At 35.7% G+C, this 23,981-nt stretch overlaps 1 protein-coding gene across 6 annotated transcripts in view; it reads left to right on the top strand.

The window, feature by feature from the left end:
- The window catches only part of gish (casein kinase I gish), a 391,901-nt gene that overhangs the window by 355,797 nt on the left and 12,123 nt on the right, over positions 1 to 23,981 (top strand). For 3 of the 6 annotated variants that reach the window (XM_069841243.1, XM_069841244.1, XM_069841242.1), the window contains one exon: positions 9,826 to 9,924. The exons of the other annotated variants lie outside the window; for them this stretch is intronic. In XM_069841243.1, coding sequence (XP_069697344.1) covers positions 9,826 to 9,924 — 99 coding nt within the window. The remainder of the gene's footprint in view (positions 1 to 9,825; positions 9,925 to 23,981) is intronic. 6 annotated transcript variants of the gene reach the window in all.

Below are 23,981 nucleotides of genomic sequence, written 5' to 3'. Positions count from 1 at the left end.
AAATGGAATTGGTCCGTCCAACGTCAATGAGGTCTGCCTAAATCTCTTTGTCCTTGTGGATGGTAATACAATAGTCTCTTTGGTAAACGATGTTCAGGCATCCTAAGAAGATGGTTTCTCCATTTACGTTGATAATGTTGGACGTCTGCTGTCATCTCCTCAACTTCCCACTGATTTCTTATGTCGTCACTCCTAATGCGGTCCCGCAAGGTAACTCCTGTCAATGATCATAGAAATCTCATTTGTGATATGTTGATTCTATTTATTTCCTTTTGCCTCAGTGTCCAACATTCACTGCCATATAACAGAGCTGGTTTTGATATTATCAGTATCGATTGCTTGGAATTTACATAACTGTGGAGACATAACCATACCTCATTAAAAAAACGGGAAGTGATTAGAGTTAGTTTCTCTATCATGCCTCTTGGGTAAATACTACACACAAAATTAACATCTACATTCTGATGGATCACTAGATTGTAGTTCTTACACCACTGTAGTTCTGTACAGTTTTATCTTCAATAATTTCATAGCTGTGTGTAGAGAATCATAAGATATTCCTTTTTTCTGGAAAAGACCCCAAATTCTCTTTCTATAGAAATTCTTTAACTGTTAAGTAATTCTATCTAAACATTCTTCAATGAAGACGTCTTAAGCTTCTTGTCTTAAAAACTCCCAATCTCATGAAATTTATTCACCAATTTTTTAATAATTGTATTACTTTGAACTTTATCACCAGGACTCTTTTCTGAAATAATTGTTGAACTCCGAAGTTCTGGCTGTATTAGCACATTGAATTGTCTTAAAACACTCTTTGTGGAATAAAATACCTTTAACTGGCACATTTTAATCCTGCTGGTTACTGACCATCACAAAACGTAAGAAAAACAGATCCAGCCTGATGGTCGAGATGCTAATATAACTGTCTGTGCCAAGGTACTTTTAGACAAGACAAATACTATCTGGCAGATAATAATTGAACTGTTCACCATTTGCATAATGGAAATAGTCCTTCCAAATGACAAGTCACCACTTCCTTCAAAACTGTAATTAAGGATATTGTATCTTATAGAGATACGAAATCGTGTAGAGATATTTTTCGACTTTATCCTCATTATCATCTACTTCAAAAGAACCCTTTGAGTTTAATAAACATGTACTAGATATTCTCAAGTAGAAAATTTACCTGGCCATGTGACCAGTACAGAATAAGACCATTAACCCACAGGGAAGAGAGGTATTTTTGCAGTAAGTCCCAGCAAATGTTTCTGGTGTTTCTGTTGGCTGATCAGCAGCAGTCTTTCCTGCTACTGCTTGCATCTACAGGGGCCTGCTGCAGGTTGACAAGCTGATGCTCCAGGTGTTAGTTGTATAGAGAGCCAGCTAAGAATAAGTTCAGTTTATTCTCTTATGTTGTGTTGTGTTTTACAATGGTTATGTATTCAGTCTGTGAATGTAACAGACATCGAAAAATAACACGAAGTTTTAAAAATGTTAAATATTTATTGTATAACGTAAATTTTTCGGCGATTTTCTTTGAAATTCAGGTGACCCTGTTACTGGTATCTTAGGTACCCACTAATAGTTATTTATGGTACTTGTGAGGTAAGTGCATCTTTATTGTGCGAGTGGTAAGATTTAAGCACAAGGCGTCAGCCGAGTGCTTAAATTACACGAGCGCAATAAAGATCACGCTCACAAGTACCATACGTAATTTTATCCATGACCATAACGAAAAATTCTGTTTTATAAAAGAAAATATGTTGAAAATAAGTCCTCATATAATCACATATCATGGCATGGATTTTAGAATCGATACGTGTACTAGGTAGGTTATGATGTAGGAGGCCATGATTAGTGAAGAATGGTATCTAAGGCGTTGGATAAATAACAAATTATAATTAATTATATAATTTTAATATATGTTTTTTTCATTTTAAAGATGTATTTTCGTCTTTTTTAAGTTTCAGGGATTATTTAGAAGTGTTCACAGGACTAATGTGATTAAAATAATTTCACATTTTACTTCTATAAACTTAAGAGGAATATTAAAACGTAATTAATCATCATGTCTGTTTAGCTCAGTTGACTAACGCGTGTTGTTATAAAATCCTATAAACCCAAAATAAACCCAACTTCGCAGGTAAAAAGGTAAATTATTATAAAATTAAAAAAAAAATACATATTAGATATGGATGCAATGCACAAATTAGATAGAGAAAAGAGGAGGAGATTGAGTGTATGTATATTTAAGAAATGGTAATAAAGAAGTGGAGGTAGTGACATCTAGTAACTAAATATATTAACTTCTTGAGTAATAGTTGAATGGAACAGTATACGTGTGTGCCCGGGTACTAGGAAAATACTAATGAACTGTGAGATAAAGTTCAAACTGTGAGGTAAAGTCTTTATCTCACTAGCAGAATAAAGTAATGTTGAATAAAAGCCTACTTTACAAACGCAAAAGTATTTAGTAAAGACATGTTTTTCATTACGGTCATGGATAAAATAATTTACACGTCCAGAAAATGTGGGCATCTGCTTATTTGCAAGCCTGTTATGCCCTCACAGTAGCTACTGGAAATGTTTGGCATCTTGTGTGATACATAATTCACATCATAGTGGGAATTAGCATCCTAGGACTACGTCCCAAATCCGCTTCTACTTCATCCAGTTTTTCTTCAGTAAGTACATGAGATTGCCATTGGCTTTTCTGGTCATTCATAGATCCGGTTCCATTAAATCTATTCACTAAAGTTAGCATTGATTTCCTACATGGAAGTGGGTGGCCAGGAAACATATGACTAAAGTTTTTCCTTGTTCTTCCATATGATTTCTCTTCCCATATATCGTCACCCCAGTACTTATACTGCACTGACTCAAAAAAAGATGATTTTTGAGTTAATGATACTCTGTAATGTAACAAAATATGCTCTATTAAGTGTTATACAGCACTATATTTTACCATTATACCATATCTATAGAAAACAATTAATGCCATATAGCATTAACTTCACTTCTTAAATACTGCCAGAGCTATAGTGCATTATGTTGACTTGATGCAGTATAACACGTGAATTCCAATTGAATGAATGCTACACAGCACTCATATGAGATGATGTACCGAAAAAGTCTATCATTTTAATGTTTCATCTTGTATTAAGTGTGTATAAAAAGTAGCTCCATCTGAGATATAACCAAAAGGGACTAAATACTGCAAAAAAAAAGAAGATGAGCAGGGTGTCATTGAAAGTGATGGCAGGAGTCACCATAATAATCACAAGATGCCTGAAGATTTTTAAGAAATTCTATTCGATTTCACATTTAATCATTTCCATGTGTAAACTCACATTACTGCAGAAGCATAATGGTAGTCTCAATGTAGCAATGATATATCAAATGTATATAAGAAGGAAAACAGTTTGGAAAACAATATTTGTATCAAAATATTTTCAGAAAAGTATAAATTCATTCATTCATAGTTTTCTGCCCAAGGCCAGATCCTTCACTGCAAACCCAGCATTATTCAATCTATCCTATTTTCTGCCTTCCTCAGTCTCTGCATACGATCCACATAACTTAATGTTATCTATCATCTGATATCTTCTTCTGCCCCGAACTTAAATGAGTTTAATAAATAATTTCTTGCCAAGAAAATCAATGCTTGTTGTGTGAAGCATACAGAAATGGAAACGAGACAAACAGGGCATCATTGGAGTCAAAATATCATAAATATTTAAATAAAATAAAATCTCTCAAGACAGCAGAAGACGAGTGATGTATGCCAGACACATGACGTGCAAAACAGCAGTGTAGCATTTTTTACCCACAATCTGTACTGTCTATCTATACTGTATGAAGATAATACATTCTTATATTATAAAACAAAGCTATTGTGTTAAAATTTCACAGTGTACAATATATCCGATAAAGAAGTGTTTTCATATTTTTGACATGAAGAAGTGTTGATAAAACTGACGCGTTCTCTGGAACAAGAACTTTACTGCAAAATTTCATACACATATTGAAGGGGAACATAATATGTACTCTTTGATAAAGAGGGAGAAGAAAAAATTCTTCAATATTGGTCCTATCTATGTTCCATCACAATGGACAACCATAATACGATCATCAAAGAAAAATGGAGCACCATTTAAAATTAAAAAAATGAACACTACTTAAGTATTTGATTTAAAAGCACTGGCGGAGAATATTGGAAAACATCATCCAGTTAACGAAAATAAAGAACAAGTGATCCGACATGATTAATGTGAATTAAACGTGGGAAAATGAAAACCTTATACAGTAGAACCCCGATTATCCGTCACCCTATTAACCGATTGTTGGATTATTCATCTGTCATTCTCTCCTATTTTTGTTGCTGAAAAAAATATTGAGTACTGCACAATACATTAGTACGTATTTTTTTATAGAGAGTGATATTACAAGCCTTTGTCCTTACACATTATGATCCACTGTTTGAGTGACCTGTTTAATTTCTCTGCAAAACGTCTTCCAGAAGTTCTAAAAGACTATATGTTGTGCTAAATATCGAAGAGAAGTGCATATAATTGAGTGGCTTTGAAAAAGAGGAACTGTGGTTCATCTCACATCGGAATACGAGATTGGAGTTACAACTGTGCGAGATTTAATAAAAAACAAGGATAAAGTGTATAAATTACTAAAATCTATAACATGAGACCTATAATTTTCCTATCTTTCCACAGAAATCCATCATAGAAAGTTTCCTTGACTCTTGGAAACCCAACATTCATTCATAGTGTTCTGTCACTGCAAACCCAGCATTCTCCAGTCTTTACTATTATCTGCCTTCCTCTTAGTCTCCGCATATGATCCATATATCTTAATGCCGTCTATTATTTGATCTCTTCTTCTGCCCCGAACTCTTCTCCCGTTCACCATTCCTTCCAGTGAATCCTTCAGTAGACAGTTTCTTCTCAGTCAGTGACCCAGCCAATGCCTTTTTCTTTTCCTGATCAGTTTCAGCATTATTCATTCTTCATTCACTCTTTCCAACAGAGCTATTATACTTAAAACTTCTGATCCATTACCTAATGTGTTGAAACACATGACCACGGAGAAAATTACGAAACTGGATTATGCAACACTTAATTTATGAAAGTCTTGTGTAGTACGGATTATCCGATTTTTTCGATTAACCGTTCACCCAACCTCCTTCATTACCACGGATAATAGAGGTTTTACTGTACAGTCATTTATAAAACTTAATACTATGAAAGGGAATGCAAAACTATGTCAGAAGAAACAGAGAGGGATAGTTTCTGAAACCTGCAAACTCTGAAGTCCCAAAAAAAATTGGGATGCAGAAGAAGAGGGACTTTAGTGCAATTCTTACCGGTACCAGAATCTGAAAGCATCTCAACAACATGAACAGGTCAACCGCGATGAAGAGTTGGCAGTTGCATGAGAGCTGTGTAATGAAGGTTTTGTATTTTTTTCTCTGACAATAAGACTTTCAAACACAATAATTACTCAAGTTCCTACAGTTCCTTGTACATGTTTCATTTATTTCTTACAAATATTATTTGATTTCATGATATGTGTCATAATTTATAAGTATTAGCGTCATCCCCATTAACAAGATTTTCTTTATACAGTACTTCTTTTACAATGTCTTTTGGCATCACATTATAACTGAAATTTCAATATGTAAGCAAAATGTTCTTTTGTTATTTCAACTATGTTACTTATTAAAGAAAACTGTGGCTTTACAATCATGGAAACTAGTTTATTTACATTTTTACTTATGCACCAACTGTATAAAATATTAACATTCCAGAATGCAAAACTGCATTAACTCTGAATTAGCTTCCACCGTATATAGTCCACACTACAGAACGTCCATATGTTAAAACGTCCATAAGGTCAAAATGTTCATATTGTCAAAATGTCCATATGGTGAAAATGTCCATACGACAGAAAGCCCATACGATAAAACGTCCGTAAGATCAAAATGTCCCTAATGTCAAACGTCCATAATGTCTGAATTGAATAGAATACAATAAATTTTATTCCGTAACTCGTACAAATAAGTTATTAGTCATCGGAAACCAGAGCCCCACTTTTAAGATGGTAACCAGTACTTTTAAGGTATATGAGAATTTCTCCATTTTCTTTGCACCTGTTGTAGTTTCTCACAATTTGGAGAATTCGTCTTTGATTCGTCAAATACGTTTCATTTACCGGCTCTTTAATTTGTGTATGCCCCCCTCTTGCTTTCAATATTTGTGTCCAAATTTCATTTTCTTCGCTCTTTAGGCACTGTATATATCGCCAAATGGATGGATAATGTACAGCCGCGTGTTGAAGATGACTGTGCCAGCCTTCTACCGCGTTGTTTGTGTGCTGCACGACTCGAGATGTCTCCCGTGCACTGTGAACAATTGTGCAAACCACTGGAGAGCACACTTAAAAGTCCCATCACAAATTAACATATTACACTGAGACAGAACCCTTAGGGAATCATCATAAGAAAATATTAAAACTCTATTTTCGTTATCCTGGCCTGAGCCAAGCAAAAGAAACTGTTGACTCCTTGCTGTTACGACTAAATCATTCATTGTTGGATTGGGAGGCCGCTCGTGGATTTGTATACGGTTTATCGTTCTTTTCAAACTTCTGCACTCAAGCATCTTTTATGCTACCTCCTCCACAGGAGAACCGAGAGTTGCTACCAAAACAGTTGATGGAGTTTCATTTGGCATCGCTCTTGCTCTTACCTTAACACAGTTCAAGATGCACTTTACTTCTATACCTGCTTCATCAGCACTATGTAAATGCTTATCTGTGCCATCCTGCAAAACCCAAATGTCATCCAGGTTACTGTTAGTTGTCATTGCAGCATTACAAATTTTCCTTTATTTGCATTGCTAATATATTTTTGTCCTATATCTTATAAAAGTCATGATGTCGGTACAGGTACCCACGAAAAGAAAGAAATGGCTTACCCTTCTGTGATGGCACTGCTGAGGATTTCGTTCCATCTTTAAAAATTTCTGTTCTGGTTAGTTCTGCATTTGGAAAATTTTACATAGGTTACTGTAACTACCTTGAACAATGGATATAGTGTACATTATAGAACTATGGATATTATCCTCTGGACATTAGAGTGAAGTGGACATTATACTACTATGGACATTTTGACTCTGGACGATTTAACATGGACATTATGTCTGCTAACCCTGAATTATCATAATTATAATTAAGTAGCTTAAGATATCGGGAATTCATGTAACAAATATTAAACGTCCTCTAAACGTGTAATTAAATGTGTAAGTATTAAATTCCGAATTGTATTTGGAATATTTGTTTGACGCAGTACAAAGTGTTTTCTCTCGATTTCTTGAAACCATGATTTTTTAGATAGTGCAGTATAGTACTGAGGCGACAATATATTATGTTCTCAAAATATGTTTGCTTCGTTGTTATACAGTGGACCAGTAAAGGGTTATGTACGTAGTTACAACTCACAACATTACCACTAAACACCACCCCTGGAATCTGTGAAATATGGTCGCGCATTGCATCACTTAGGAGAAGGTGGAGCCTGACAACTCCTGCTCCCTTTCCTTTATTGTCTCTTTCTCAGAGTCAGTTTTGTTTCCTTTCGCACCCTGACTACTCATTGGACCAGCCATCTATGACAGTACATCAGGGATGAGCTGATATTAGCTCCCAATCATGGTAGAAGAGCTCGACCTTGATCACAAGCGCATAGCGCATCCACTACATAGCGTCATAACGTAGACATCAGGGATGTACATGCACATGCAGTGAATAAAGGCAGCAATTATTACAATAACTTGCATTACTAAATTTCTGTCTATGTAATAGGGCTAATTATTCAGTTATTTAATATACATGTACATATATAAACAAATCGCAAAGGGAAGGGTTTTTTAGGAACAAAAAGAGAAATAGGAAAAGTTAATTGTATGTAAACCATTTTCTTGTTAAAAGCAATTATTTATTATGTATATTCTTCACTTCATTGGTTAGGAGAAACTAATAGGGTCTACCTGCTGGACATGTGTACTTTTGAGTATTTGTTGAAAAAATAATAATGACAATATTGATTGAAATAGAGTATATTGATTGAGTGACTGTGAAGAGTAGTCCTTACTCTCCAGTCGTGATTATGTAATTAGTTTCCTTAGAGTGATTTGTGAGATGCACGTAACACGAAAAAACAAATTGATTAAATTAAGATATTGAGAGCCATCGTAATTTTTGGGGTCAATCATTTAAGGGGATATGTATGATTTTTAAAACTTACACAATTTTCGGCCAAAATTTGTGAAATTTAAACTATATAAACAGATCTATAATAATATCATCTGTACAAAATTTGGTGCAATTAGTTCTAATAGTTTTGAAATTATATTTTTAAGTATATTTTATATTGACGTTACTAAAAAAACTCCTTGCATCAAAGTTTTCAAAATGTTTAGTTCATATTTGCTCAAAATATTTCAAATAGTTATTGGAATAAAAGTGAATTAGCTTTTTGAGCTTAATAATAGTGTAAGTTAAAGTGCAATCAAAGATAAAATATTATTTCTAAATTAAAGAAACACATAGTCTAATAAAAGTAAATATCCAGAAACAAGCAACAAATAAAACATCAACAATACATTTAAAATAAAGAAATAAAAGGAATCTAGATACAATCTACTGGCCCAAATGTAAATTAATTTACCTTCGATGTCAATTCCGAAATCAATTTATTTCTCTCTTCTCCTGAATAATGCCTAAATTTTTTTTCATGTTGTGTCTCATAATGCCGTTTTATATTGCTTTTTTTTGCAAATTATATTTTTTTTACACAACAAGCACTGGACTTCATCACCATGTTCAAAGCATAAATATTATATCTTCCACTCTTCCTTGAAAGCTTTAAGAGCTTCCGTTCCGTCATGATGCGCTGTGTTCTAAGATCTGTACATCCTTTAGCAATGTTTACAGGTAAAAGAGCTCCATGCGCAGCGGGCATAAAAGAGCTCTAGCTCGAAATTACTAGTCACCATCGCAAGACTGCAATACGTGTACAAAAGGCTTATTTTTTCAATATCACTTCATAGATTCTTTGGGTGGTGTTTTTGGTGGCTTTTAAGTTGTATTAGAAAGAAATAGGATTGATGCTGAATAATCAATGTTGCCAGTAGATTTTTTTTTGTGGGCCTCTAAATATTGTGTGCTTATTTGGAAGGTTGGTTATTAATATAACATTGTATGAGAGGTTTAATCTGACAAAGCACTGTTATTTTATGGATGCATGGGCAATCTGCTGCTGATCACTGACAGAAACACCGGTAACGTTCACTGGAACTCACCGTATTTCATTTCCAAGAATCAAGTCTGAGTCTGATGGATGAGTAGTTACAAATGTGGGACTTGGACCTCATTTTAGAGAAATGTGGATGTAATTCCCTATCTACGCAATTTTGCACCTGTCTTTCTTCTTTAACCACCAAGATCATTTGATAACAGGTCTAGGGAATTAGGCCAGCATTATTACGTTGTACATTATTATTATTATTATTATTATTATTATTATTATTATTATTATTATACTGGTGCTACTACTACTATCACCACAATCACCACCATAATATCTCTCAACCACATATTTTCTAATGTAAGTATGTAGGTTACAGTATGCACTTTCTTTATTACTTTGTTAATAATGTTACATGTAAAATTGAAGTTGGATTTGGCATGAAATTAACAAGCTGCTTGTTCCTTCTCTGTGTGTGACGTGTTTGGCTTGTACTGTGCATGCAGGGAGCTGGGAAAGGAGTCCCTGCGTGGCCAGATATCCCAAAACAGCAGGGGAATCAACTAGGCAACCTCACACCTGCTGACCGACACGGATCAGTTCAGGTGAGTGCCAAGCAGAATGTTTTAAAAGGTATAACAGGAGAAAAACCCGAATGGATGACAATAATAAGTTTAGCGTCAGAAAATGACGAGATTAAATATCTCTTACAGTTAATAGTTTTCTTCTTTTGATCTTCAGAAATGAAAATATTTAAATAATCTTATGTGCTTTCACTTATCTTTAATCAAGGACTATTACAGTTTCCAAAACATCAATTCATAGAACGCAGATTTTCGTTAATATTCATGAAATAAGGTGAAGTATGTTGTGAAATTAAGTACTAGTGTAAGTAAGAGTGGTGACTGTCATAAATAATGAAAGAGAAGGTTCTGGACATTACAGGTACGTATATGTCATTCAGCCATTATAAGTAAATCCATAAGATTCAGATTTTGTAAATTAGAGCAATTTAATCAATTTGTGAGGCTTGTGAGGTAAGACTTCTATTGCACGACAGAGTATGGCCACATATTCTAAGAAAGTCAGCCCAGTCTATTGGAAATTAGGAACTACAAGTCTAGTGCGAGGCCAGGAGTGAAACGATTTGCATGAAGTAAAACACTTGTTCCAAGTTTGTTTTAATTTGTAAGTTACCTCTTCTAAAGTCATTTTCATAAAATAAACCTAATTTGTCTGATGGAAATATGTAACTTTTCTATTAGGAAAATAATGCTATTATTTAAGAATTCAATAGTTCAGTCAAATTATGATAAAAAATACGAAAAAAAAAACGTGAGGGGATGTTATAAATCGTCGCCTTCCACACAAAGATATGTAGCTCAAAAAGCCTATTTGGGAGATAGATTGGTTTTGAATACATTTTTATGTAGTTTTCCTTGGTATGTGAACTACATATGGATTTGGTCTGTGGCTAAGCTTCGGGGCTTCTACCGCATTGTCTTGGTGTTGGTGGCTGATGTTTCGACCGCTGTGTTATGGTCATCTTCAGAGCAGTTGGATAAGGAAATAGTCTGTGAGCTCGTATATATATAGTAGTCTCGATGGGGGGGGGGGGGAGTACTTTCGTTGATAGGTCGTAGGTTCTCCTTCTGGCATCTGATTGGTCCTTCGTTGTCCAATCCGGTTGAGGTCAAAGTCAAAGATAAACTTTCATAACTCCAATCAGCCGGAATATACATGATTCCTTGCTCCTGCAGTCTGAAATACATAGGCCAAACTGGATGTACGGTGGAAGATATGTAGAAGGAAGGAACACATCCGACTCTGCAACTACGGACCATACGAAAAATCAGCAATAGCCTTATACTCAGCAGATTCAGGCCATCGAATTCGACAATATCAAGATAATAGATAAAGAAGACAACTTATACAGAAGACTGGTCAAATAAGCCTTCCACATCAAACTACATCCCAACAACATCAACAAGGACGAGGGGTTACAACTCAGCAACTCATGGGGAAGTCTATTCCAAGATCATACTTAGGAACGAGAAACCAGGTCTCCACATGTACGCAGCGCCCCCCTTCATCCGGACATCGGGCACAGTATCAAGATCACTCTTTCGGACCTTATGAGGGCCAGTATTTAATATGAATACTCTCCTCCATACAGACCTCAACCGGATTGGACAACGAAGGACCACTCAGATGCCAGAAGGAGAACCTACGACCTATCACCGAAAGTACTCCTCCCCCATCGAGATTACTATATATATATACGAGCTCGCAGACTATTTCCTTAGCCAACTGCTCTGAAGATGACCACAACACAGCAGTCGAAACGTCAGCCACCAACACCAAGACAACGCGGTAGAAGCCCCGAAGCTTATCCACAGACCATGTACACCAGCCGCAGAAGCCTACGCGAACACTTATATATGGATTTATTCAAAACTGGCATCTCTAAAATTCGACTTCTTTGAGTTACGTCTCTTTGTGTGGAAGGCGACAAAATGTGTAAAGTATTAGTTTTTACTAGTGAAAACAGTTAATTTTGAAAATCTCTGAGTACAGTTCTTGCAAGAGTATACATTTATAATACATTTGAATGTACAATTTGACAGATTTAAGAGAATGATGTCGTAATTTTAAATCCTGAAGTCAGTATGATAAGTAATGTTCTAAAAATTTATTAACCCTGTACTTGTATAGTTCTCTTCTAAGCAGTCATAGAATAGGCATAAGATTTTTTTACTCATGTGACATAATGTAGGTACCTGTGTGTTGTTATGGCACACCTTTGCAATGATAAGTAATCAGCAACTCTGCATTCCTTTCCCCTTGTTATAGCCCTATCATCTTTCAGTTTATTTATTCCTTTGATGACCAAAAGATGTTTAAATACACCAATATTTGGAATGTGCGTTGTTTGGTGTTGGTGGCAAAACGTTAATTCAAATTGTCCTCTTCTAGCTATATATATGACAGTCCTTGACCAGAGATGAACTCAGCTTGGTGAGAATAGCGTCGTATGTAACAACCACAGGCAGTGAGAGCAGTTACTTAAGGCCTAGAATATATTTTATTATGTATTACGAAAAAATGTTTCACAGTAGCCAACTTTTTCCACTTTTTCATATCTGTCCAATTGGTGTGGATAGAAAAACGAAGTGAGTTTTAGATTGGCTTCATTCTGATTAGCATGAATTGAAATGGGAAGCATGTTGTAAATGCCACAGCTGATTTATAGCATAAGATTTTCACCTTACAACACAGAAGACTAAACTAAGCACAGATCGCATTTTATCAGATTGATTTGCGCAAAACATATTTCACTATTGCAGTCTCTATTTTGAGCAGACCAAGTCACGCAGGTAGAATGAGGTAGAAAAAAGTGATCTCACATATTTATAAAATTTATTTGTAACTTAGTTTCAGCACAAATGCTGCAAAATGCCTCATTTTCAGTGTGAGATTCAGCCCCTGCTAAATTGTGTGGGGTTCACAGTAGCCTGTATGCATGATAAATACATTTCTGGAAATCACTGGTAGGTAATTAATTCTCTCAAGACAACATTTAAACGACTGTGGTGCATTGAGTTCTGAAATTATTAACATAAGTAGAAACCTTAAGTATCTTGATATTAATAGTTGTAGTAATGGAAGACAGCATCAAGAACAGCCCTGAAACTGAATCAAACCAAAAGGTTGGGCTGTAGTGACCTTATGTTGATGAACAAATTTTGTATCTTGGGGTCCAAATCTTTCATATTTCGACAACCCACTTGCTGCTGGATCTTGATGCAGTCTTCCAAAGTTTTGCTAACTGCTCGTGTGGAGTAAAATGAATTTTCTTTGGAAATACTAAAGCTGCAGTTTTTATTTTTTTCATTTTACGAAATGTAGAAGTATTACAATAATTGAATAGGTATGTCCATCAAATTGCTTAGCAAAATATTACAACATTTACAGTGTTAAACATTTTCGGCATAAACTGCCATCTTCAGAACACGTAACAATACAAGAATATGAATACTTTGTGTGGAAACATTATGAGCAAAATACATGTTGATTACATATTAAAATATTTAAAACCGGATTGTATATGAACATGGATACATAAAATGAATGTTGCTGAATGATAAAATAAAATTGCATGATTCAATATATATATATATATATATATATATATATATATATATATATATAATCTTCTTGCAGAAGTTAGAACATGGTGTGATTGTCAGTTAGGTCGTTAAAACTGAAAATAATATATTTGTGTAAGAAATGGGGTATGAATTTAATATTGTATTAGGAAGAAAGTTTTTAATATAAATGGTTTGATAGTAGTCACTTAAACTATTATAAAAACTTACGTGATGTAGAGGTTAGGAGGAGCCCTGTGCTGATTGTGTGCTACGACAATACTGACAGTCATTCTGTGTTTACAGTTTATCTGTTATTGTCGGACCATCGGATCTGTGCCCCTTCAGCGCTGTCGTCATTCTTGAAAAAGTTAATGCCTGTACTAACTCCATTCCACCCGCTTTCCTCCCACCACGTTAAACAGCAAGCCACGAACTTTGCCGAATAGGGATGTTGCCAAACTTCCGTCAAACAGTATCATAAATAACTGGTCCTCCATGCTACAATATCATTTCTTTCAATCATAATACATCTTGTATTTCTGCATTTTTTAAACCTAAATCCCATGTCTCGAATCACTTTCCTCAGCGTTTCTCTCCAACCTTGGAAAATATTATCTCTCGTAATCTTCAGTAATTTCTTCAGTGTCGGAACTTCATTCTACATGGTATAAATTCTTGTATCTTTCTTCTTAAAATACATTGGTTCATATCATCTACAAGAATTAAAGGTTGCCTTGGTCTGTTCTTCCTTGGTGATTCTAGCTTTTCATCTCCTGCACAGCCTCCCTCTATCCTGATTTTCTTTATTAGGTGCTCTGACCTGCCTATATAAATTACATAAAAATGTTGTAAGAGATAAATATAAGATAATAACTGCCTCCCATTGGAGGTAGCCCAGAAGGACTCAGTATACTCTCCTACATGAACTTTACAATATTAAATGTTTACATAAATTTTGTAGAAAGAAAATTAAAATAAACATATATGAATATAAAGTGAATAAAAAAAAAAAATTAAACAGAGTGAATATGATGACTCAGAATTTGGCAAGAGCGTTTCAAAACTGAAGTTATGATGTCAGCAGTAAGTGTCTGTGGTAGTTCAAAAGTCTTCCTGAAGCTTTCAAAGAACTTGGGAATCACACCACGAGCTCCAATAAGAAGACCAATCACCTCAATGTCTTCAAGCTGGTATTTTGCCTTGAAGTAATCAACTGTTGGCAGATAAATGTTGATCTTTTCTTTATTGACATCCTCTGGCTGGCTACTCCCCGTTTCAATCCTTATGGTAGGATCAATTATATATCCTTTCTTGGTAGTCTGAGAATACGCTATGATGTCAATACATCTAGAGGAGCCATTAGTAGCAAGGCAAAAAACTTTCTCTTCTACTATCCAAGACCTTTTTCTTAAAGCAGTTGCAATTAAGGATCGAACATGATGGTGTCTGGCATTTCGGAGGAGTAAACCTCTGTTACACTGACCCTGGACGTGGGCAAGGCTTTCAGTCTCCGGGCAGCCATGTCTGCACCGGGATCCGTCCAAAGAGCGACCAGGTACTCTAACTGCTGCTAAATTGGCGTGCATTTTGAGGCAGGCTACCCATTCAGATGTAGATAGTCCAGACTTATTAAAAATCCAGGCGTTGGCTTTAGGTACTTGGCTGTACAATTCTACACCTCTGCCTCTTCCAGGCATTACTTTCCATGATTCGAATTCTTCCTAGTATTAGTTAAGTAATTTTAATACGTAATCAATTGAAATAAAATAAGCCCCATCTGTGATCGTAGCTGCTCTTTTCGTTGCCTGATTTATAGGAAACATAATATATTGACCTATTTGTTTCTCTTCATCGCAAAATGCTATTACATACTTGCTTATTAATATTTCTTTCACCACTCCATGCTACAGTGTTGATGTTGAGTTGACAACACTGAACTGCAAGTGCAAATAAACTGTCCCGCAAGAAGGCACAAAATTGTGAGTAGTGAGAGAGAGAAAGGGAGAGAGCTAGAAAAGAGAGAGATAGAAATGCAGGAAGAGAAATGAATTACCGAGGCTGAGAAGGAATTAGGGTTCAGTTCGCGTATCTTATGGGGGCACAGATCCGATGGTCCGACAATATCTGGACATATGTCATCTGCTTTATGGAGAGGGTAAGGTGTAATGTTTGTAGGGTGAAATGGAACGTGAAATGGAAGAAGTACATTGGTCAAACACGTAGGAATTTCAGAACTAGGTTCTACGAACATGTATCTGATTTTAAGTACAATAGAAACAGGTCTAAATTCGCCACACATTTAATTGAAGGAGGTCATGAACTTCATAATATAAAAGATACATTACAAATAGTTAAAACCATAAATAATAACAACACAGTAAGCATTGCTGAAGAATATTTTACCGAGAAGGCCTACAATCAAGAAACTAAACTTTTAAACGAACAAATTACTAATATAACAAACCCACTATACAATTTATATAAACAAATTACCACATCAAAAGTTCCATTCACCCTATAAACAATATTTAAATATTTAAAAATTTTCTTTCTAATACAATATTAAATTCATAATCCATTTCTTACACAAATATATTATTTTCAGTTTTAATGACCTGACTGACAATCGCACTGTGTGCTAACTTCTGCAGGAAGATTTGATATATATATATATATATATATATATATATATCTGGTTTTAAATATTTTAATATGTAATCAACATGTATCTTGCTCATAATGTTTCCATATGAAGTATTCATATTCTTGTATTGTTACGTGTTCTGAAGATGGCAGTTTATGCTGAAAACATTTAACACTGTAAATGTTGTAATATTTTGCTGATTATAGCATTGTGATTTTGATAAGCAATTTGACGGACAAACCTATTCGATTATTGTAAAAGAGCTTATTGGACCCACACATCATGTTCATGTAGAATTATTGTCATATAGCAAGAAAGTTAGTTTAGAAATTTTTATTAAATGTTTCCAATACCATGGTAGCAAAAGTAGTGAGTGGTTTTTATGCAGAGAGAGGCAGCGAAAAGTTACCGCATTATGCAAGGACATTGGGGAACAGATTGCCTGCAATCCATTGTTCGACTCACCGGTAAGTTGTAACAGTGCGGACGGGCATTCAGTTTCATTACGGTAGACTTAAAATTCCCAAGTGGTGGAGATGGAGTCCGCAGACAGCGAGAAGCATACGTAGTGTTTAGCTGATGAGTGGAGTGTGGTTGAGACATTTCTCCTAAAGAAGAAATCATGACACTACTGTTCGCAAGTTTCCACGTCAGTTCTGTGATGCTGCATTGCCTTCGAAACAATACATAGCTAAGTTATTTAGAAAATGGCGAAAAACAGGGTCTGTTTTAAACAAACAGAGAGAGCCACAGAAGATGGTATTAACAGAGGAGAAACTTGCAGATATTTAAGCAAGAATTGAAACCAGTCAGAATTTTTGAACACGACGCAATGTTTGTATTGAGAATGCTGGACATTATTTTCAACAGCTGCTTTGATAAAAGGTAAGATCTACATCAGTTTTAAACTTCATTCATTAGGTAACTCTTAACTAATAATTTAGGCCTACCATAATGAAATGAAAGTCCGGCTGCGCTGCTACAGCTTACCGGTGAGTCAAGCAATGGATTGCGGGTAATCTGTCCCCCGATGTCCCCTGCATAGTGTGGTACTCTGTATATTGTCTCTTAGTCTGCCCATCTGTCTTTGTGAAGATTTCTCTCCTAAATTATTGAACGTTTTTGTTGACGTTTAGTATTCGTGAGTCAGATAGTATTTACATGAAATGCAAATTTTTACTTTAGTAATTATGATTGAATTGAATTTCTGGAGTGGGCATTACAACCCAGCACTGCGACCTAGAAGCTCTCTTGTGCTTATCCTCGAACCAGGCGCTTTACCAACCCACACTGGCTGACTACACTAAGGTTCACTGCATATCCAGGTTTCGAGCAGGCAACACCCTAGATCAGTGTGTCACCATCTGGCTTTCGGGGAATGCTGTAGACTGATAACAGAACTGAGATCAGATGGAATAACGTTGATGCTTAATATGGGAAACAGGAGAACCCCGAGAAAAACTCGGACCACCTGAGTTGACAGGTTGAACTGACCACGAAGAAGAAGGACATTTTAGAGGATGTGCCCTTTTTGAGTAAAACGCTTTATTATGTTCTCTGATCTGTTATGCATATGATCACCAAGTTGTAGTTCAATATTGTGATCACAGAGGTCAGGAGTACCCAAAATGTAAATATGTGCATAGATAACATTATTACGGTTTGAATTTTAAACATCAATTTTCTCAAAACTTGCATTTGACAGAAATGCCTTTCTTGCACCCAACCTCTCAATTATAGACTGTATGTTCCTGTTCTCACAAATTTTAGTTCATGGTAATAACTAGACGAGAATTTCTTGCACTATAAAATCCCAAAATATGCATGCATTCATGCACTATAAAACTATGAAACATGCACGATCAAACAAAAAATACATCAAAATAAGCACTTTCATTTTTGTTCCAATTTCTTATTTCACTTCACATTTTTTTGCACAGTTAACATCTAACAGCATTTCTAAATTGGTTTTCTTTGAGGTTTCTGTGCTTGTCAATCGATATGTTTTTGTAGGCAGAGAATGACCTCTCTACATTGCAAGGAGTTATGGATGCAAACTTGAATGAACATTTTGAGACAGTATCAGGTCAAATTCAAGTTTTCGCCACAAATAACCTTCTTCACTGAACAAAAGAATCTGCAGTCCGGTTTCGCGTTTATGACCCTGTGGAGTTTATTTTAAAGAAGTTTTGTAATGTTTTACAAAGAACAACTGTCATAGAAAATATTCGGAAACGGAATAGCAGTGCTTAGCTACCTGTTTTTCTGCAACAATCGCAGAATACGACATCCCCATATGATCTAATAAAATCCTTTCCTTTAATCCACTGAGCAAAGAGTACACTTTTGGAACCTTTAATTGGAGGCATATTAAAACTACATTAACATACGCAAACAGAATAAACAAACATATTTACCACTTACGAGGTTCACACACTGCAAGGACAGTTTAGCGAATTATTCCAATTTTAGAAGAATCTAAATTGCTACTAGTACTGGAAAAGGGAGAGAGTGTTTACAACCTTTCAGAAAGAGGGTGCTTTTGATCTAAATTGTCAGCAGTTTTCTTGAACCCTCTATATTTCCTCTCGATTATTCTCAAAATATCTAGCGTAATAAATCCATTTGACATGCAGTGTCTAGAGGATTATCAGTATAAAGTGTTGTAAAAGTGAACTTCCGTCCAGTGAAACATCTTATTATGAAAACCTTAACATTTTATTTCATTTTTCTGTTGTTTAGTTTTTTTTTTCTTTTCCTTCGTGAATCCTGATTCCTGAAGCTAAAATAAGGGACATAAAAATCGGGAAACTGAGATGTCCACTCAAAATCATTAAAACATGCATTTAAACTGAATATAATGTATATTATATGCAAGATTGAGCTAAAAATTGCTTAAATATGCATTATGCATTTTTTTTTCCGCAAAAAGGCCAAAACATGCAAATATGCAGGGAATTTGGAACCTGAAAGTAATGAAATGGATACGTACTAAGTTTGAGCTATGTCCTGCGTTCTGTAAAAACATGCATTTGCATGGAATTCTCGTCTCTAGTAATAACTGTTAACCTGGAAATAACACTAGTCGAATGCACAATTTTTAAAACTAGAAAGAAAACTTTTAAGGTATTACTAAAATTCTGGAAATTTTCAATAAAGAATAAATACTGTTATTGCAAGTTATCTTGAACTTCCTGAGCGGTAACAGAGGGGCAGAGGGAAGGAAGAGCGTAATGTGGGTGGAGCCAACTGAGTTGTTTGCACATGCTCCGCATCATAATCTCTTGTCAAGAAACATAGAACTATTTCCTTCACTGCATACTAGTAGTGCTAACATGGAGCAGCAACCACAGGGTAGTAATTATGGTGAAATCATACCACCGCCTGCAGAGAAAAAGTAACGCTGTTATCCACAGCGGAGGAAGAGTAATTATCGCAAATATAATTAAGTGTTGCGAGGAGGAAAAATTAAACAAATGTTTGCTGGAACCTCTTGGTAAGGAATATGAGAGATCGGCTAAATACTCTGGCAAAAGTATTAGTTCCGTGACGAGAATTAAGAATAATATTGAATTACAACCGAATGAACCTCACACTACTCCGGGAAAGAATATGTATGTAATGTTTAGAAATTATTGCTGTAATAGTTATGTACAATAGTGTGTGTACTGTAAGCGACATAATGAATGACTGTTGTAAGTTATTATTTTGTTATAGTTCTGCAAAACATATTATATCATTACAGAATTAGGATTTGTGTAAAGTTGAAGTGGACGACTTCGATCAACATGTCATTCGGGATAAAATCGAAGAATTCTATCTTGTTCAGAAAGTAGTACCTACGATTAAGAAGATAATTGGGAATGGATGATGCCATTGACGAAATAATAATTAATTTTGGACCAAGCGTTGAAGACGATGACGATGATGGCAGCAATGATTGGGATATGGATTGTGTATAATTGTAAATTAATGTAAATTCAAATAATAAGCCTGTAAAATATTATTATTATAAGAATATGTACATATCAACTGTAGGTGTAAGTCATGTAGGCCTATATAATGTATAGAAATAGCTGTAGTAACTTCGCCATTGCCGTCACCAGCCCAGATGAGAGATGAGTGTACACACGATTATATTTAAATACTTACTCATTACAGGTTAATTAAAACCTGCTACGAAACCATGTTCCCCTCTCAAAACTGGAGTGTCTTGATTTGATGGTCTGTATTGAACCAAATTCTTTTACAGTTGAGAGCCGAAAAGTGAAAGAACCAATGTTTTCTGAAAAGAGTCATGTTACCCAAGGGAGGTGCAGGGAGTCTTGCCGTGCCGTTACGTTGATGAGTACATGCCGTACCGAGCAGTTCGAAAGACAGACTTAAGGGATGTAAGGTTCAAGATAACTTGCAATAACAGTACTATTATTATTTATTATTAAGACCTTGTGACTTAAATATGAAACTGTTACTTTTTCTTGGTGTGAAGGGGTAATACCTGTAATGCCACGAAAAATTTATGAGACACTAAGGCCGGGTGCACACACAGAATCAGACGAGGCACGACGCAACATTTTGTCTGATAGCACTTGTCTCCCATTGGTTTCTTATGATGTGGTGCAGACAGAATCAGACGCAACGCGATGGTTGCGAGCAAATACAGAAGACACGGAGAGGCAACATCGAATGACTGCTTGAAGTTCATCGCTAGGAGACTGTCTGATAGCTGCAGTGTACTGCGCATGTGTTAGTAGTGGCTATGATTGCATGCTTTACTATCTACAGATACTATATTGTTGTGTAGTGCACGTTATTCAGAATGGAGCTCGATGCAGATAAATTAGTTGTTTTAGTACAGGAAAGATACATTCTGTAAAATCTTTGAAACAATATCACGACAATAATGTGGTTTCTAAAAATAGGTGAGAAATTGCAAATGAGATGAAAGCACCAGGTGAATAATAATATTGATAATAATAATTTATTAATAATAATAATTTGTAGTAGGCCTACTTCTCTGCTCTATACTATCATTCATTATTGATTTAATATATTGTTTTTCTTTATTGTGAGTCGTGAAGTAGTCATAAACATAGAAAATGACGTTTGTGCAGTACATTAGTAGTATTTAATTTTAAGATTCTTTCAATTATTGTATAGATTTTTAGGCGTATTAAGCATCCTAAGGAAATAATAACCAAATACAATAGAATTTCTCATATAGATAGTCCTCTTTCATTGACGCCATTTTCTAGCCTAGGCCAGTTTTCCAAACCCACACAGCCAGCAAATCATTTGTCACAAGCAGAGAGTTTTAAGCTGTCGCGAGGCATTGTAAAGCAAAACGTAGCGTTGTGCCACGCCATGTCGCGTCTGATTCTGTGTGCACTCGGTCTAAGAGTGTTGCAAATGACTAGCTTGATCTTGCCAGCTGGTGACATATTCACATTGGATAACAGACAACAGGAAAACTGACTCACGAACGAATAATCTCACTGTAAAGTAGCCCACAGCCTTGAGTAGATAGTGCCTACTCACGTGTTCAGTTCACAAGGTCACTAATGGAGTAGACATTCATAGACAACAGCTCAACTACTCTCTACAGGTACATCCCATTGTTTCTTGATACAACATTTAAAATGTTTTCATGCCCTTGCAGTTGGTAAGAGTAGCCATCTTTTTTATATCTCTCTATCTGCTCTGGAGATCTATGTGCTCAGTTTGAGAAGTTTCAGCACGACAGAGCTCACCTAGTTCCAGTGAGATGAACACACAGACAGAGCTCCCTCTTTCTTAAAGGATTAACAGTAATTTGTTGTAAATTGGGAGGGCGGGAGGGAGGGGAATTTATATATTTAAACCTTACAATCTACAACTGAAGCCAAATACTGTACTGATATTTTAATGCTTTAAGATAACAGAGAATGTCTTGAAGTACCATTTGGATGCATGCGAAAGAGACAAGCAATTGAGACAAGAGATAGAGACAGGAGACGAAGATACGAGGCGTGTTCTTAAAGTAAGTTCCAAAAGGGTGTAGTAAGTAAATGGGAAGATATTTACAAACTATTTTTGTTGCATTATTTTCCCCACACTTCAATTACTTCTCAACATAATCTCCACCATTATTGAGGCATTTATCCAGTTGTGGCACAAGTCTTTCTATCCCCTCATTGTAGAATTCGCCCGCCTGCGATGCGAACCACTCCTGCACTGCTGTTTTCACTTCATCGTAGCCATCGAAACGTTGACCACCGAGGAACTTCTTGAGGTGCAGGAAGAGATGGAAGTCACTCAGAGCCAAATCTGGGCTGTAGGGGGATGGTCAATTTGTTCTCAGCCAAATTTCGAGATGAGATTTTGGGTGTCGTCGCCATCAAAACGTTGACCACCAAGGAACTTCTTGAGGTGCAGGAAGAGATGAAAATCACTTGGAGCCAAATCCGGGCTGTAGGGAGATGTCAATTTGTTCCTGTCCTCATGAATTTTTTCATCGACAGCACACACCAAATCGTCATTGATCAAAGATGGCCGACCGGTACACTGCTCGTCGTGCACGGAGATGCGGCCCTCGTTGAACTTCCTAACCCATCTCCTGACCATTCCATCACTAATGGCATTATCATCACAAACCTCACAAAGTTGACGATGAATGTCAGCTGGTTTGATGTTCCTCGCATTCAAGAAATGGATAATAGACCACATCTCACAGTCGGCGTGGTACTCAATCACTTTAAACATTTCAACTGATCACAACTAACCACACACACGGACTGAAGCTCTGAAACTGCATGCACAGCTTGCCTGAGGACTGAACAAGAAAACACACATGCGAGATATGATTCAAATTGACAGCTATAATTGAAAACGGAACTTACTTTAAGAACACGCCTAGTAACTGACTTGTCTCTGATATGGTGACCGAATGTGAAATCCAATAAAAGAATATCATTATAGTTATAATATAAAAAATTATTGAACAGTAGAAAATAATAAAGTAAAAAAGAAACTGTAGACTCAGAAATAGGAAAATTCAAACCTGGGCCTTCATTCGTGTCTATATCAGGGCTGGATTTAGGTAGAGTGCCGCCCCCCAACTCTCACAAACAGCTATTATACAGGTCATGTTTAGTTTAAATTAGTTTTAAATGAAATGTTACAATTCCGAAGAGAAATTATTGGAATCAAAATAAACGCATCTTACTTGTGAATTATTCTGCTAATGGCTTCATTGCCAAATGCAAGGCACTAGACAACAACAACTTGTGAATTATAAACATTCCCTTCGCACTTTCTTCACAGAGAAAGCATTGATGTCATCAGAGTCAATCTGATGAAGCACATCATACTCAATGCAAAGATATATAATATACAAACTTATTCATTGTTGAAACAAAATTGATTTGTGAAAGGCAAGCTGTGGTTTATTTTTAAGCATTGGTTTTGTTGGTGGTATAATTATTACAGGTATTTCTTACTTCGATAGGAAGTATAAAGTAAATTGAAAAATAAACTCTCTTTGCGAAGTAAACCTTTTATATCGAATTATGTAGTGCACAAGCTGAAAAGTGATTAAATAGTATTGTTTACGATATATTGAATTGGAAATGTAACTGAGAGTTGTGGCTACTATTCATAGCGATAATATCATAAACACACATCCTATTTCATTTTTAACAGTGCATTCTTGTTTATACAAGCAGTTTCATAATATAATAACGTGATATTAGCACAATTATGCAGCTACACACTTTCCTTTTACTTTCGCCATGACCACGGCAATGCAATAACAAAACAGTATCTAACTTCCACAAAGTGTTCAAGAACAAACTTAAGAAAAAATTTACCAACAAGTGTTACAAAAACA

Source organism: Periplaneta americana, chromosome 12, assembly GCF_040183065.1.
Source record: "Periplaneta americana isolate PAMFEO1 chromosome 12, P.americana_PAMFEO1_priV1, whole genome shotgun sequence".
Taxonomy (NCBI): Eukaryota; Metazoa; Arthropoda; class Insecta; order Blattodea; family Blattidae; genus Periplaneta; species Periplaneta americana.
This window is presented reverse-complemented; position numbering and strand designations above follow the sequence as displayed.